This window comes from Epinephelus moara, chromosome 1 (assembly GCF_006386435.1).
Source record: "Epinephelus moara isolate mb chromosome 1, YSFRI_EMoa_1.0, whole genome shotgun sequence".
Lineage (NCBI taxonomy): Eukaryota > Metazoa > Chordata > Actinopteri > Perciformes > Serranidae > Epinephelus > Epinephelus moara.
Genome location: NC_065506.1, coordinates 11768985 through 11786750, shown reverse-complemented (window position 1 = coordinate 11786750; position 17766 = coordinate 11768985). Strand labels below are relative to the sequence as shown.

The following is a 17766-nucleotide window of genomic DNA, read 5'->3' as shown; positions in this document are numbered from 1 at the left end:
GGGGGCAAACACTTTTTCACACAGGGCCATGTAGCTTTGGATTTTTTTCTTCCTCATTAATAAAACCCTTCATTTAAAAACTGCATTTTGTGTTTACTTGTGTTATCTTTGACTAATGTTTAAATTTGTTTGATGATCTGAAACATTTAAGTGTGGAAAACATGCAAAAAAGTAAGAAATCAGGAAGGGGGCAAACACTTTTTCACACCACTGTACATGCAAGTGCACATTTCTTTGTAATGTGAAGGTTGTATTTGTACAGTTTACCTCGTGATAGTCTAGATAAAAGATAAAATAATTACAGCTGAGATGACATTCCAGAGTTGTAAAATCCTTTCCATTAGTAGGTTTGCAGCGATATACCAGTTTCAAGGTGTAGCATGATATAAAAGTTGACCGTTATCACACTGTGTACATTTACTTTTCTAGCTGGATGGATAATCTCCCCTTTATTTTACTTATTTTCAAAGGGGAGACTTATTACACATACTTCCATTAACAAAATTGTTTCAATTATAGTAATAAAACATTTTTTCAACCAAAAATCACCCCTCCATTTTCATTCCTTTAAGGGTCATTCTGACTGATAATAATATTAATTCTGTAATAGTAATATAGTGAAACTATTTTTGAGACAGTCACCATACAGTGAAAATCTTATACCATTGCAACCCTATCTATGCATTAACAAACCCCTACGCAGTGTCTTGTTATCTCATAAGCCTTCAAATCCACAGATCTGTTACTCAAACTGAAGTTCCTGGATTGTATTTAATGTATCATGAGTACATGAGGCAACACAGCCTCTGGCATTCTTTTTACGCCCGTTGTGATGCTATGAAACTTCTCTGTTCTCCGGTTTTATGGGATCTTTACCTGTGACATCTTCAGCAATAGACTCCTAATCTCTCCAGTCTGTCATAAAGTTTGAAAAATTGTCTGCACCAGTGTTTTGGGGGTTGCTGCTGAAGCTAAGGATTAATTCTGTTTAAATATAGATGAAGGGTTTTATCTCGGGCTGTCAGAAACGGTTTCCCATCCACTTCATTGGTAAAAGCTGTTGGGGTTGATCTGATATCTATGCACTAAATGGTTCACAGCAGCTGGGAAATAGAACTTTCATTTGTAAGTGTTGACTGTCTTTGCTGTAGAGCTTATTCCTGGTTAGTAAGTGCACTTAGACAAACTGAGAAATTGCTAGATTATAACTCTGGCTGCATGTCCTACAGCCAATACATTAGCACCAACCTGTTTTTTGAGTTTGGAAAATAGCACCCATTTATTTTAAATCGAAGCTGTTCCTCTCCTCTTTTTTTATGTTCCTTCTATTAACAAGGCTGGGAAATTATCCAAACAGGGCAAAATTCTTGTTAATTACTTGTTGAAGCCTAACTTGACAGACATAACATCATATTGACCAGTGTTTTTTCTTACTGGATTATGGTCACTTCCTACTTGGTTTATGTAAACTGATACAGGAGTCAGCAGATTAAAAATGCAAGGCAAGAGACCTTTGAAAGGCGTGCATTATCAAGTTATAACTCCGTGTCACCATGTTCTTAACATTGAATATACATACTGTATGTTTTAGGCCTCTTGTGGCTCTCTTGCCTACTTCACATTTTCTTGCTAAACTTAGAAATGGCCGTCTCGTCCACTGGGAGAGAAATGGCCACCCATCACTTAAAGTGGACAAGGCCATGTACAGGATTTGTTAATAGTGAGCCTTTAACGACCCTGACACACAACTGACCTTGTCGAGCCAGTGTGTAGACCTACTCATTGCCATTCTACCCCATGCTGTTATATTACAATAAGTCGTGAGCCGCAAAACAAATTAATCTGTGAATTCTAGTTATTATTTTGATAAAATTAAGTTATTAGATTGTTAATATGAGTTCTATTAAACACCCACCTTATCTACTGAAACTCAAAGTTCCTTCCTCAAGCAGAAAAAAGATAAAGTGTTCTAACAAAGAGTTTGATGGCAAATGATTTTAACTTTACCCCAAACTACTTTAATGAATTAAACTTATAACTTAGGACTGACATTACATTCTGTGGTTTACCTGATCAAAACATCCACAGACTATTTCTGAATCCCCCCCCCCCCCCCCCACATGAATAATTTGAAAGGACCTCACATGGAGGTCATTTCCTTTCCCTTTTTTTTCTCACTCCTTAGTTGTCAGTTGTGTGTTCTGCTTGTGTGTCTGATTCAGTTTTTCCACCGGCAGTGCTCACTGGGCAGAGAGACTTAAGTTCCTCACGCTGCCACAACTGAGTGACTCACTGCGGTGGTGACATTAATCTTGTTTTATAAAGTTTGAGTATTTTGCTTTCTGAAATCACTGCTTATAGGGTATCATCAAGGAAGCATTAATGCCATGATGTACTAGCTCTCTGTGTTCTTTTACATAATTTTTTTTCTGTCTGGTACTGGCAATTTTACCTTGTATACATTTTATATTATGTCCCATCTGCTTTTGCACCTGCCCTCCCTGATTCACTTTGCAACCACCAGGGATGTCCTGACCTCTGGAGTTTGAACTGCAGGGCCAGGGCACCTTGTACTGGTCTGTCTGATAAGCAGACGGCTAACCTCCCTGCAGCCGTGTAGTCAGACACCCCAGTTTGCATGATGACCAGAGGCTGTTTGCATTGGCTTGGTGAAGCTGGATGTTGACACACTTTGACAACGATCTGTCTCCTGTCAGACATCGCCGAGGCACAGACCAGTGGCTTGGTTTCCAAGGCGATATACAAAAGAGATTGTGTGGCCCCATATTTTGGAATGATTTTGTGTGTGTCAGTGGGTATTGTATGTGTGTCTGGTGTTATTGGGTCTGCTAATATCTGTTTTGGACATGAAGGATCTACAGTTTATTTGTTATTATAGAAAAGTGGTGTTTTGATGCAGGGTAAGGCAAAGTGCTTAAATAGTCCAGCCTGGCCATGTGATGGTGGGAGTTTCTAACAGACCACTAACATAATGACAGGGTTACAAATTAAGGAAAGAGGATGTCATTCATCCACAGGCCACACGGGCTCATTTTCCCCACAATTTTCCCATTTCAGACCACTTGGCCAGGGATCAGGCAGGACTTTGGGTAGTTAATGCCACTGAGTGAACAAAATCAATTTAGGAAATTTGAATTTTTGAAATATATAAACGTATAGCGAACACTTTGCAGCACATGCTTTTAACAGCAACAGTGTGTAGTGCGTTCAAGTGCTGGTGGTAGCTCAAGCATCTGAGACTTGCCTAACAACATCACATTCACAAACTCTTTATCAGAAAGTCAGAGCCATAGGAGAGAGGTTGGTGCATTAAAACGATTGCTGTTCAGCAGCCCATTGGATATTGAACTCTCCATAAATACATCACCATGGGGATAAACTGACTTTGTCTGGGCTATAGGAAGGAGATGCTGACTTAAAATAAACACATCAGTATGGTGGCAGACCATAAACCAAAGTAAATGTGATCGGAGTTGGAGTCAACATTAAGCCTGAAGAGTTAAAGAGTGACACCAGTGAAGTGGAAACAATAAATTTACCATTCTTTAGCTGTGTAGTAGCTCCAGAGGGAAAGAGGAGAGCAGACACAGTGCAGTGGTCTATCTCTTAAATAGTCACCACTGTCCATGTGGTGTGTCCTTCCAACAATGCATCATCAGACAGCAGCATTATATCCAAATATGCAGATTTCCCTACTGGTAAGGTTGAACCCAGACTGTGTGAGATGGAATGAATGTATGGAACTAGCATTGAGCTCAGGTTCGACGAGGGATAGGAAAACATTGTGTGCTGTATGGCTCGGGCCTGACTGAGGACTGAATTTTAATGGCAAGAAAATGTATTACTTACATGTGAACTGGTTCACCATCTGTGATGGAGAGATGCTAAACATTAACCACGCAAGCCAGTATTTTCCAGGTCAACTTTGCTGTTAAATGTCTGTGAAGAGCATGAAAGCTAGCATGAGACAGCATTACTATCCTGAGGTCCAGTTATGTCATCACATTGATAGAAAGTCAAATGAATAAGGTTTCTATTTGATGCAAGGGCTTAATGTCAAGACATATTCATATTTGCTCCACTTGCCACAAGCTAGGCATGGTCAAAATCGATCAGTGAAGGAACTATTAATAAATATATGTTTGTTTTACTGACCTTTTCAGAGGAATTGTCTTGAGCTTAGTACTTTTCAGGTTTTATTGTCAATCAAGATTTCAAATAAATATGTTAGCCATTCAGTTAAGCCGTAGACTGTATGATATATTATCTTATGCATATAGTTGGCTTTATTCAGAGGTTTCCTCCTTGACACCAATGGGCAAAGAGAAGAGAAAGTAAAAGGAAAATGGCAGACTATATTGCTGATATATATTGCATCAGAAGTTTGCACTGCCTGAAGTTGATTGTCCTAATAAAAAGACTTTGACAAATTGCCATAAAGCAACAGGTACACATACCACATATTTACAGTAAATAACATAAATACAGGTGAAAGATAACCGCCTGCCAGAGCCTCAGGCTGTGTAAATAAAACCAGCCTCAGACTGGGTGGTGTAACATGGCCTCTTTGACATGGCAGTAAATTTGATTTCAACAGTTAACATCCATAGGCTGCTAGAACACGGCACTTTATATTTGTGAAGTGATACAGCACCTACACAGTGATTGGTATAATCCACATTATGTCCTCTTGGACATATAGCTTGTATGCATGTAGCAGGATATGCTCAGGTTGTCGTCCGTATTATCATTTTCACAGTATGTGGGGAACTATTGTCCTATACAGTGTTATTCAGTGTGCTGAACTGAAGTAGCCTGTTACATGTCCTGTAGTCCTGTGCCATCAGTATGTGCTGTGTTACACTGACGCTGTTTCTGCTTCAGCTTAACATTCCAGTCTCAGGCCCAGCCTCTTTCCTCCCTGACGCCCCTGGCTACCTTCAGCCTCCTTTCCATCCTCCATTCCTCAATCCTCCCTACACAGCCGTGGATGGTACAGTCCCGGAGAGAAAAAAAAAGAATGCAAGAACAGTAGAGAAAGAGGAGGGGGGGGAGCAACCATGCATTAAGTTATTTTTTAAATGACGGTGATCAGAGCGGAGGAGCAGGCCGAAGGGAGGAGGGACGAATAGAAGTATTCGAGGACCGAGGGAGGCGGGCTCATGGCTCTCCTGACTGCCTCATTCTCAGATCTCATTGGTCAGGGGGGCCCCTAGCTTCGTTAATGGGCGTTTGAGTGCAAGACATGGGTGACCCTTCTCGCCTGCAGCTTTTGAAGCAACCATGACAGCTGTCATCACTATGTACGTCAAAACCTGCCAGACCGATTTCAACCCTAAAGTGCTTGGAGATATGACTGTGGTAGGCATGTAGGATGCTCTAAAAGTCCCTGTGGGGAGCATTCAGATGAACAAGAATGTTGGAGAATCAGGGATTCACCCAATTTAACATCAGCAAGCCTTTAAATTAATACAAGTCAGTGACACCCCCCCCCCACCACCACCACTCCTACAGTCCTCAGGTCCTGTGGAGCCAAAAACTATTCTATATAAATGTAAGCTCATTGTAGAAGATGACCTGATTGTATCCTGGCTTGAGGAGAGCTGCTGAGATCAGTGAGGCTTCAGATAGGAAATACTCTGCATGCATTTCTCTCAGAATGCAGCATGTCAGCATTGGAACGTCAGTGAAATATTAAGTGTTACAGATTGGACTGGATGCTGACTGGTTTGTGCAAGAACTGCAGCTTTGGCGTCTTGTAAAGAATGTGCATGAGTAAAAGGAAACAGGTGTGCGAGTGTATTGTGAGTGTGTTCGTAAACTTCTATGTGTATGAGAGCTAGTTGGAGACATTTAGAATGAGGACATGTCTGTAATGTATTTTAATGCACAGATGGTGAGCATTACTGAGAAACAGAATGAATATAGTTGAAGGTCTTCATAAGGATAGAAATGTGTGGGTGTGAAACGCTATTAGTCTCTTACCTCTGGCCTCATCATCTGACTTGACGCAGCTCTCTGATTGACAGCTGCCCTCACCCTGTGGGCGGAGCCAGCACAACACAGATGGAGGAGTAAGATTGACTAGGCTTTGCCTGTAGTGAGGCAGCTCAGATGAGAAGAGAGAGAACAGAGTATCAGAATTTTTTAGCTTCTGGAGAATCTGTTTTCACAGAAACACCAAAAAGGAGATGATTTTATAAAATAAAGAAATTCACTAGGGCAAATGCAGGAGTTAGTGGCAACGAGACTGCCAGTGTTTTGGATTCTGTTCCCTCAGGGACCACCAGTCCTAATGTTGTCATATTACAGTAAGCCTATTTGAGTAAAGCGCCTACCAAATGGCTGATGTTAATGCCACAATGACAGTTGTCACTTCATAATCACAGGAAATCATGTCACTGAGTTTTAATCCAATTTACTAAGAATTGACAATTCAAGCCATTGTCACATGAGCCAAACATTTTCTGAAGTAAATGTTTGGCTCATGTGACAATGGCTTGAAAATACTGTAACAAAATGTTCCTTCAACCGTTGTCGTTTTTTTTTTTTTTTTTTTTTTTACTACCAACTACATGCTTGAAGCTGATCTTTTACAGAGTGGCAGGCTACTTTTCTTAAGCTCAGATTTAAGTGTTGCTCCGTTAAGATATAGTCCATGGAATATGTTATGATAATCATCAAAATCATAAGGGTGTTAACTTTAAATATTGATGTGTCAAAATAGAGATAACTGACCAGCATTCGTCTTTGTCTTGCTGAATTAAGCTAATATCACCCTATTTATTGTCCTCATTTAACACATGCAGCCCATCTTACATGTCTAGGAGGCAAAGCAGATGCTGTGTTTTGAATCAGGTTGTTGCAGAGCTTGGTAGCAGAATATGTGACAACTGCTGAACGACAGGTAGTTTGGGTGTTGAAATGAATTGTAGGGCTGACTCGAATGCTTCCATGCTTCAAAGCTTTAATCGTTGCCATGGTAATCAATGTCTTAAAAAGCATTGGAATGGTTCATTTTGATTTTGTGTCTCTGACTCACTATCATCTAACTTCAGTCACACATGATATGCTAGCAAAATCTTGAAAAAGTCAGGCGTCTGGAATAGTTTCTAAGTGTGCCAGATATGCTAAAGGAAGCTGGCATGTATCAGTAATCTATAATGAGCCTGGCAAATCACTTGAAAACTGTGAGTAACAGCTTAGCCATCTTCATAGTACTTTTTTCTAGCTATGATGGCCAAAGTTAATGCAAGCTGCACACTAACAAAGACACTAATTTTCACATTATTTTAGGTGCATCGACTGAAAACTCATGTTTCAAGAAGTCAGACTCATGTACTTGTCTTTTGTTACCCCATAGATATTTCTCACTGAAGCTTTGATGCCCAACTGATATTCAGGACAGCCCCAATGAATTAGTGGTATGCAGGGTCCCCAACCTGTGCTCTTTCAGTGCACCACACAGTAACTGAGTTGTTTAAATGTGATCAGCGTAATTTGTAATATCAAGATCTGTGCCATTGCGTTTCTCAACTACAGATCAAAGCAAATATTGAATCTAATGACGTAAAAATGCTGAAATGCCCAGACAGCTGTGCCCTTAATGCTTTGAGAGCTATGAGAATATTTTGATTTATTGCCTACCAACTTAATTTTAGGCACATTTATAATTACGCACTCCATGAAAGGAGTACAGTTAGTGGGTCCATGTGCTGAAAACTGTAGTGAAAAATTGCTGTACTCCCAGTTAGTATATTAACAGGGTGAGTGAGTGTAATTATAGGCCAGTCATAAGCATATCTGGACATAAACAGTGCTGAAATCTGTCTAAGAACATACCTGGCACTATTATTGTTTGTTAAAAATCGAGTGCTCTTGTAATTTAAATGTAGCATATTTTTCTGTGTTTTGCATAAAAGGTTTTAGGTTTATCTTTCTGTAACTGTATCTTTCTGTCAGTGTTTTATTGTTTAAATTGCTTTTTCATTTTATAATATACCTCTTAAAATCAATTTGCCTGGTCTGGATGCTCTGACATTCCTCATATGTAGAGCTAGCAAGATGGAGGGATTGTCTGTGTGTTGAGGAGATCAGTTTTAAAGGACATGACTGTTGGCTAAACACTCAGAATTCTGATATGTTTGTGTGTGGGTTCATGTGTGTACTGTAGATGCCTGCTTGCACATGTATTCCCTCAGTTTTTTCTGTAAAAGATCATGCAGATATTGGGGCCATTCCCCTTCTCTTTTTAAATGTCAAATTTGTTTTTTACTTTCAGAGGCATTTTTCCCTCTTGTCCCTGTTCATTTCTGAGCATGACCTCGACCCAGTAACCCCTCAACGCCACCATCTGATTCCACCACACTCTACCTCAACCCTCTGCCAGCCTCAGTGCCAACCCCCTCCACCACTCAGTGCCACACACACACATATGCCCACACACAGCCATTCCCACAACAGTTCACCCAGTCCCAGAGAATTTTTATGTCTCCCCAAGCCCTCAGAGATGAATGCAGTGTCTACCCTTGACATCCACAGACCAAATCCCCTGAGAAAATGGTTTGACACGTGACAAACAAACAAACAAGATGTAAACAAGCTACTCACGCACAAGGCTGATTGTGAATCAAATGTGTGCTAAAGTGACTGAGCCTGAGGCCAGTGGCTCTCTCTCTGCCTTTGTCTTTCTATCTATCTCTGTTCACCCGTGTCTTTGTTTCTCTCCCTTACTTTTCTAATTAGAGTGACACATGATAATTATTTAAAAATATTCATAGATAACAAGATAAATAATTTCCATTTTCAATTTGGAACAGATGAAACCTGAAGCGACTTCACTACAGCCTGTTCTGAATTGCTTAACATACTGCATCCTCTGTAACATGTTCACTAAATGTCATCTCTCTATCTCTCCACATGCTTCTGTGGACCTTGACCCTCCCAACATCATCAGGAACCAGTCCAAGGTAACAGCACACACACACAAACATGCACAGACATTTTTAACACTGAGCTAATTCCAGGGTTGTGAATCATCTGTGTTACACAAAGAAGCGGCTGTATTTCTCCGTCTCAGTTTGTGAACTGGGAGCAACTGCACTGCACAGGCAGTGATACAAAGTAATGATTTGAAAAACAAATTCTGCCGGAAATGTTTTGTTTAACTCATAAACTTTAAACTCTCAAGGAATACTTGTTGCTAGGTAACTTTTTAACATATTTTTGGCTGTGTAGCATTTATATTTTTGCTATCATCTGAAAAATGTCCCATGGTGCCACATAAACCACATGAAACATAAAATACAGTGTTGCAGTCATTTGTATCGAACTCTGTTCCTCAATTGAAAGTTAATTGAATCAAACTGATTAGATGGATAATATCTACATCATATTTCCTAGTTGACCCAGTTTAGTATATATTCCCAAAAAATGCACTGGAATTAAAAGGCAAAATTTGTTATTAAATGTTAACATTGCGGCATTATCATCTGCTATAGGTTTCTGTTGTTCGTGTCTCTCATACTGTTACTGTTTTCACCTCCCAGGTCTTTGCCTATGATTACTGTTTCTGGTCCATGGATGAGACAGATAAGGAGAAATTTGCCGGTGAGTTCATTAACTGACAGCTCAGTTTGGGAAGAGTAAATATTCACAATGATACAGAATAAAATTCCTTGTGTGTGTGTGTGTGTGTGTGTGTCTGTGTCTGTGTCTGTGTCTGTCTGTGTCTGTCTGTCTGTGTCTGTCTGTCTGTCTGTCTGTCTGTCTGTCTGTCTGTCTCCAGGTCAGGAGGTGGTCTTCCAGTGCCTTGGGGAAAGTCTTCTCCACAATGCCTTCCAGGGCTACAATGCCTGTATCTTTGCCTATGGACAAACTGGTAATTTATCACAAGACAAGGCACTGTCCTGTAGTCATTATGATATGAATAAATTCATTAACAGAGCCTAAGAGATAACTACATGACACAATATGAACAATTTCTCTTTGCTCCGGTTAGCATAGTGCCCTGAAGCTGTCTGTATAATGATTAAAAGAGGAGAGTCATTGTGGATGTGTTGTGGCAGGAACGTTGGACAGCCTCTCTTCTTTCCAGAATAAACAAAATACCAAAGCATTAAAAGAAGTTTTCAACCAGTGGAAGCATGACAGATCTACACAATCATTGCTAAAACCCAAACACACCTAAGCAATGTTGCGTATGAGGAATCTATCTGCACTTGTTAAAATGCAAGTGTTTCTCTTCCATCGGACTGATGACTGACAAAACAGGGCTGAAACATGTCCAGTGTAGTCACTGTGTAAAAAGATGTATCTCTTCTCTCAGACTACACATAATCTAAACACTACAAATCTTTTAACAAAAACTTGTTAGAGCTGATAAATCAGACCAATGTTGACGGAAAATTTGATTAATATAATCCAGTTCAGTCCAACAACACCTTTAACTATAACCCTAGTAATTTACATGTCACTGAATTTACATATTTTTGCACAATATCAAGCAAAACTGAGCATTTTAAATGTTCAATGGTGGAATTTATGGCATAGCTGTTGTATTGAGTTGCATTAGATTGCACATTTGTACCTAAAGTAGTGGCCACTTAGCGTATATGAGGCTGTTTTAATTACCTGTTCCATTGTCTGTGTGTTGTTACCAGGTTCGGGGAAGTCGTACACCATGATGGGTTCAGGAGACCAGCCAGGTCTGATTCCTCGGCTCTGCAGTGCTTTGTTTGATCGAACCCAGAGTCACGAACGGGAGGAGGAGAGCTTCACTGTCGAGGTGTCCTACATGGAGATCTACAACGAGAAGGTCCGAGATCTGCTCGACCCCAAAGGGTATGCCAGAAACCTAATCTTCTGACCCTGTGAGGAAAGGAGGGATAATTTTCTTTCTACCTGCAGGTTGTTTTGGCTCTATATATTAAATATACCGATATATATGTGAGTTGGTAGAACCAGAGAAAGTTGCTGATGGATTATGGTACCACCAGCTGCTGTGGTCAGTGAATGAAAAGATCACTCCCCTGCCCTGCAGTCACTGATGGAGTCCAGTTCATGTCCAGCAGGTCAGCAGTAAATCAGGAGCACAGGCCTGTGTCTGCTGCCCCAGACAGCATAACCTCTGACCTTCAGTCACTGTGTGACCTTTAACCTCAGTAAAATGGGCCAAAGAGAAGCAGACCATCTGACAGCCATATGGGCTTTGCTGTGGAGCTGATAATGATGAAGTTGTCAGGCCTGGAGCAAGTTTGAATCAGGGTCAGAGAGCCAAGTGCTAACAAAGTCTCTATGAAGTGGGGAAAGTTGTAGTGGTGGCCAGAACCAGCTGAGCATATACCGCCACTCTTGCTTATAATCAGATGAATAGTAATTTACCAAGAGTGGATGTGTTTATGTGTGTTTAAACCTGTTTTTATTTTCTGTTCAGGGGTAGACAAACTCTGAGGGTGAGGGAACATAAAGTTCTGGGTCCCTACGTAGATGGCCTGTCTCGACTAGCTGTGGCCAGCTACAAGGTAAAAATACTTATTTCAAATTGTTTTAACAATGCTTTTATGTCACTGATTTACTGATGCTGCTGCTTTGTTGCATTGTGGCTGCTACATCGGATGGCAGCCACTCTGACCAGTGTGTCAGTGTTATGCCGACACATGAGCAGAGCATTTTATTTGCATTCTTTCTCAGCAGCAATCTGCTTAGTAGTCTCATCCATCACACCGAAGAGAGGCTAGTTTAAAAAATGTCAGAATTAATTACATTTTATAGTTTATTTTGGGCTTTCCGGGAGACTCAAGCTCTTCACCAATTGAAGCAGTCACTAAATACATAAACATGTATAGAACCTCACTAAGTGTACTGTTTAACAGTTCACAGTTGTATAAGGTTATTATGCAGGGAGAAGCAAAATGGGAAAATATTAATTATTATTTTTCATTTATTTATTGTTTGTTTTCTGTTGTTCTGACAGGACATTGAGTCTTTGATGTCAGAGGGGAATAAGTCTCGGACTGTCGCTGCTACCAACATGAATGAGGAGAGCAGTCGATCACACGCCGTCTTCAACATCATCCTCACACACACACTGAAAGACTTGCAGTCTGGGGTAAGATGTGACTGACACACACAGGCTGGGCACAGTTTTTATCACTTTTAATGGAAACTTTAAATAACAGAAGAGAGCAGAAATTAATTTCTGAGATGCCGTGGGCTCAATGTATGTCTCAGTAGAAATATAGATAATTGGTGTTTATAGCAGGTGTTGATGTGATATTGTTTGAACTGGATTTAGATGGATCTGGACCTGTGGTGTCTTATATTGAATTTGTCAATCATTCATCATTGATAAAGTCCACCAGATAATGAGTGTGCTTACTTCTCTGGGCTGGGATGGTCAGTAGGGTGGGGCCTGCTGACAGCTGACCAGGGTTTGTTTAGGCCATGGTGCCCACTCTGTGGAATGGTGTGGGGCCAGAGTGGCTGCTGGACGCTGGGCCTGACCTCAGCTGCCACTGGCATACTGACATACTTTTTTAGGACAGAAGTTGTTTGGTATTACAGTTGTCTGAAGAAGTCAGTCCTTTTTCAGTGTGTCCCATTCATCCCTGGTGCACTTCAAGTTCACCCTAGTTTTCACATCATCAGACATTAAATGCCTTTCCTCCCCACATTCTGTTCTCCCAGAATCCATCTGCTACTTCTTGTGGTCATTTACGAATTCTAATAACTGGTGAATTCATTGTGGATGTGGTATTGTTTTTCTGTTATAGTATTGCCAATTTCTTTTTATATTATAGGCTTATGATGTACTAGTAGTGAATCCCTTTGTTAATAGAATCCAGACATTCTTGTCTGCTCTGTGTAATAGCATACACTTCTCTGGTGTCTGTCAGTCATCCCCTGCAGCCAGTGGGTGAAAAGGTAGTTACAAAATTGGATGATGTCAGCTCAGCTGTCTGACCAGGCACTCCAAGACAAGACCTCAATGACTAATTCTCCATCCTCACGACCCACTTAGGCTCTGCTGCATCTTGCTCTTATTTCCAGACCAACTTGCCACCAGCGAATCCTGTTAATAATTCACAGGCATGACTTTGAGTTTGTCAGCTGATACAGCCTGCTCTGTTTTCAAAGCACACCCAGAGTCAGTCACTAAGTTGGTCAGTCAGTCAGTAGGTTCATCAAGCAAACAGCTAAGGTGTAGACTGTGTAGTCAGTGAGTGAATCACTTAGCTTACACACCCTGTAATTGGACCAGTCAGCTCTTTATTGTCTTAGGTGTGTTATTTTATTGTCTCCTCATTCTAAATACAAAAAAACAAGTGACTGACACACTGAAAATTTAAAATGAGTTAACATTCTCACAAGAAACTCCTCTCTGACCACTACAAGTCTGACTAAACCAGATGTGAGCTGATTTAGTGCAATTTAAAGGGATAGTCCACCCAAAAATGAAAATTCAGCCATTCAGCTATTCACCCTTATGCCGACGGAGGCCCTGGTGAAGTTTTAGAGTCCTCGCATCCCTTGCGGAGATTGGCGGGGGGGCGGGGGGGGCAGCACACCTAATGGCAGACGGCGCCCCAGACTAACGTCCAAGAACACAAAATTGAATCCTCAAAGCATTTCCATACTGCTCATCCGTAGTGATCCAAGTGTGCTGCAGCCCCGACATAAAAAGTTGTTTCGAAAAACGTCTTGTGAACTCTGTTTTTAGCCTCACTGTAGCCTGTAGCTCTGACTGCTTCTCTGTGCTCCGCGCTCACATGTGCGCGCTCAGGGTGATCGGTGATGCACGGTCTCTGAAGAGCAGCAGTCTCGTCAGTACTGATGTCCAGATTCTCAAGTGCAGGCATCGCCAATTCCCAGTCTGAGCAGCAAAGACTTTCCTCATCCGTTGGCATTGCTTTGCATTTGAAACAACTACACCACCTGGTTTCCAGTGCTCCACTCTGGTATTCTGCGGCTGGCTGAGGGTTAGGCTCATGAGCTGCGGCGGCTGCTTCGTCCAGTAGAGGGTTAGGCTCATGAGCTGCGGCGGCTGCTTCGTCCAGTAGCCTGAGTTCCGTCCATATACTCGAGCTCAAACAAATACGGCTCAACAAAGAAATGCTGTTTCTCCTCAATTTCAAAGTCTTCAGACATGTTGGGCTGTTCTTTGCTAAAAGACCGTAGTGCACATTATCTTTTAGCTACTGTGGTTACCGTTGTCTCCCCGTGCGATGCACGTGTCACGTGATGTAAACACGGGTGTGCTAAGCTCATGCTTTCGCTGGTCGCACGCAAGCGCGCACGCGTGAGCGCGGAGCACAGAGAAGCAGTCAGAGCTACAGGCTACAGTGAGGCTAAAAACAGAGTTCATATGACGTTTTTCAAAACAGCTTTTTATGTTGGGGCTGCAACACACTTGGATCACTATGGATGAACAGTATGGAGATACTTTGTGGATTCAATTTTGTGTTCTTGGACGTTAGTCTGGGGCGCCGTCTGCCATTAGGTGTGCTGGCTGCTCCCCCTGCCGATCTCCGCAAGGGATGTGAGGACTGAATTTTCATTTTTTGGGTGCACTATCCCTTTAAGCTTCTGTGAATTAGTTCTATATCTTATTCACATAGTGCTGGTTGTTCAGTATTAAGTATAATGCCTGTTTTTGTGTTCCACATTTTGTTGCTTTGTTCTATTCAGCAGTTGTCAGGGATGTTGGACTTGTGTTCAAAGTGCAGAAGAAGACAAAGGAAAACAACAAGCAGCACTGTGCACAGTATGCAAAAATACCTCCAGTGCTTTCAAACAACAGTTGATCTTCAGGCTGCTAAACAGGGTTTCAAGGCCATTAAAAGCAGTAACAACTAATGTATATTGAAGCCCCAGAGTGTTTGCTAATTACATGCATGGAGTGCATATGAAAACCATATATATATATATATATATATATATACACATATATATATACACACACACACACACACACATATATATATATATACATACACATATATATATATATATATATATATACACATATATATATACATACACACACACACACACATATATATATATACACATATACATATATATATATATATACATGTATGTATATATGTATATGTATATATCGTAACTTGGTGTTTAGCACTAATACGTTGATGGTCAGAAAAATAAACTACAGTTAATTGTTTAGATTATTCATCAAGCAAAACTATGACACGTTCTCTGGTTCCAGCTTCACACAAAGTAGGATTTAGGAGAACCTGTGATGTGCATTTCTTATTATCTTCTGACTTATCATGGGCCAAAAGATTAATTAATTAACCCATAAAATCATTATTAGATGAATCGATAATGAAAATGATAATTGGTTACATCCTTAAAATGACTCCACATTTGATTACCTCATTCATGTAACTGGATTTAGCGTTCAGCTACTTGTTAATTATATGCAGACCGTCTTCTGTTTTAGTGATCATAGCATTGGAGCTCATCTGTACCCCCTAATGGCTCAGCCAGTGTCAGGAACAGTTATGAAGCGACACGATTAAAAAAAGCCACCTGTGACTGGTAGTGAAATCAGCCAGTGCTGGATGAGTCATGCTGACGCTCATCACAGGATTTCCTTTCAGTAGCATGCCCTGCACAGACTTGTAAATGAAACACTCAAAGTTCAATCAGGTTGCACTTTGGCCCCATTTGCCACCACCTCTCAGTTGTTTGCTATTTTGTTCTGTGTTTTGCTAACTCTAGCTAAGCTTTGGTGAATTGGTTTAGTGTTGTTCAGAGTTCAAAAAGAGATTGTTTTTTCTTTTTTCACATGATGACATCTACTAGATTGTTTACCAAATGGAGCAGCATGTTCATGCTCTGACACTTGTTCTGTGCTGGTACCTTAAAGCCACTGCCAAGTAGTTAGACAAGCTGAATGTCCTGCCTACTGATCTGGTTACTGACCCAGGTATCATCTCTCCTGGTTACAGAATCCCTTGTTAAGAAAGGAAAATGCCACAGTGGCTGGTATTTCCTCCTTTTCACTGTTTCATCATCCGGCTAGATGCTAAAAATTGAATAGAACCAAAGAGTGTCTGCATACTGTACACTGTTGATAAAAATGCAGAGACATACACATGCACATTGATAAACAAAGCAAAGTAGAGTTGGTTTACTGGTATTTATTTCCAAGTCTGACACCAACAGGTAACAGGACCTGACACTGTACGTTCCAGTCATTGTTCATTGCCATAAGGAGCTGTAATTATTGAATTACTCTAAGTTTTAGCTTCCTGCTGTATTTACTGGTGTTCACAGTCACCAGCTTTGCCCCTCCTCTATCTGGCTCTGTCGTAGCTATTTACAGATTCAGGCCCTATTTAAAAAAAAGAAGTTGTAGTCTATTTTTGGAGTTTATGTGCTCAGTGTCCCAGATATAAAACTCTTGGTTGTTTAATAATTTGCTGTACTCTGGGGATCGGAAGCAGTGCTGGGCTGAGGCTGATCTGTATCAGTGCAGTTGAAATTGATCTTTATCAGTTAGTTCTGAGTCTGGATCTTTACAGGTTTTAAGTTTGCCTGGAATTTTAATGTGGTGTGAGATGTGTGATAAGTTTTTTTCTTATGATCAAACTTTATTCTTTGTTCTCACAATACTCACACACTCATTTATCAGGAACACATACCCTGTACTCTCCTCTCCATCACACAGAGCTCCACCACCATGTTTCTGTATGCAAAAGAACAAAGTGTGTGTATTTGTCTCTTGCAGTCTCTTGTCCAGCACTCATGACTAAGTTTAGTAAACAAATTTTTATGTGCTTTATTTCTCAGCATCACATGGATTTAGGTGGATTTTCAGAGGTTGCGGTGTTCTTATGGTGATCACTTAAGTATCTGAAAACAGAAGCATTCATATGAAATGCAGGACGACAGCTGTGAGGAGCGGCAGTAGATTATTTTTAGGCAAAGCTCTGTAAAAATGTGGAAAAAACACTCTTTTCGAAGAGGTTTACGAGAGGCATTTGTTAAAGAGGTGTGTTTATCAGTCAGTTGAAAGTTTTCATTATTACAAAGTTCACACCACTAAAGAAGATAGCAGGAGACTGATTCATGGAGCTATGAGTGTGTAGGAGTAAACCTGTTTCCTCAACAAGGAGGACAATATCACAGGATCTGGGCAGTGTCAGGCACCTCATTGTTTCTGTGATGCTAATGGGAAAACTCTTTCCATTCAGAGCTTTATTATTGTAAAGACTTCTAGCAGACACCAGACATGTTTTACCAAAGACTTTCAGTCGACAGTCTGATGGAATAAATGTATATATTAAATTTAAGAAGTGCAGCTGTCTGTACTGACTATGCAAAGGTTTATACTTCACTTGTGTCTTACACGCATAGGTACATGTTGGTGTATTGGCCTTTGGCTAAATGCTTCTGAGCCTGCGATAGTGCTGTGGTTGAATCGGTCCACTGTTGACCCAGACAGAGGACTGCATCTGCTGATTTTGAGCTGCTGCTTTTGCTGTGCAGCAGATGAAGATCAGGTGTTACATTCAGCCTTGTCAGCCACTGACCTGTCACGCTCAGCCAGGAGTGGATCTGTCCCAGTGTAGATTACAATGTGATATCCAAATCTTCAACAGCCCATGAGAAGAAACCGATGGAGCCTGTCAACAAGGGACCGAAAGATGAGAAACTAAACACTAACTGAACATTTTGGCAGCGCCTGATCAGTAGAATCAGAGCAATCAGAGA

General features: G+C 40.8%; 1 protein-coding gene across 6 annotated transcripts in view; it reads left to right on the top strand.

Moving 5' to 3' along the window:
- The window catches only part of kif13ba (kinesin family member 13Ba), a 48455-nt gene that overhangs the window by 12741 nt on the left and 17948 nt on the right, over positions 1–17766 (top strand). For all 6 annotated transcript variants that reach the window (XM_050052778.1, XM_050052705.1, XM_050052855.1 and 3 more), the window contains exons 4-9: positions 8978–8990; positions 9570–9630; positions 9809–9901; positions 10683–10863; positions 11456–11543; positions 11996–12130. In XM_050052778.1, the coding sequence (XP_049908735.1) occupies positions 8978–8990; positions 9570–9630; positions 9809–9901; positions 10683–10863; positions 11456–11543; positions 11996–12130 (571 nt within the window). The remainder of the gene's footprint in view (positions 1–8977; positions 8991–9569; positions 9631–9808; positions 9902–10682; positions 10864–11455; positions 11544–11995; positions 12131–17766) is intronic.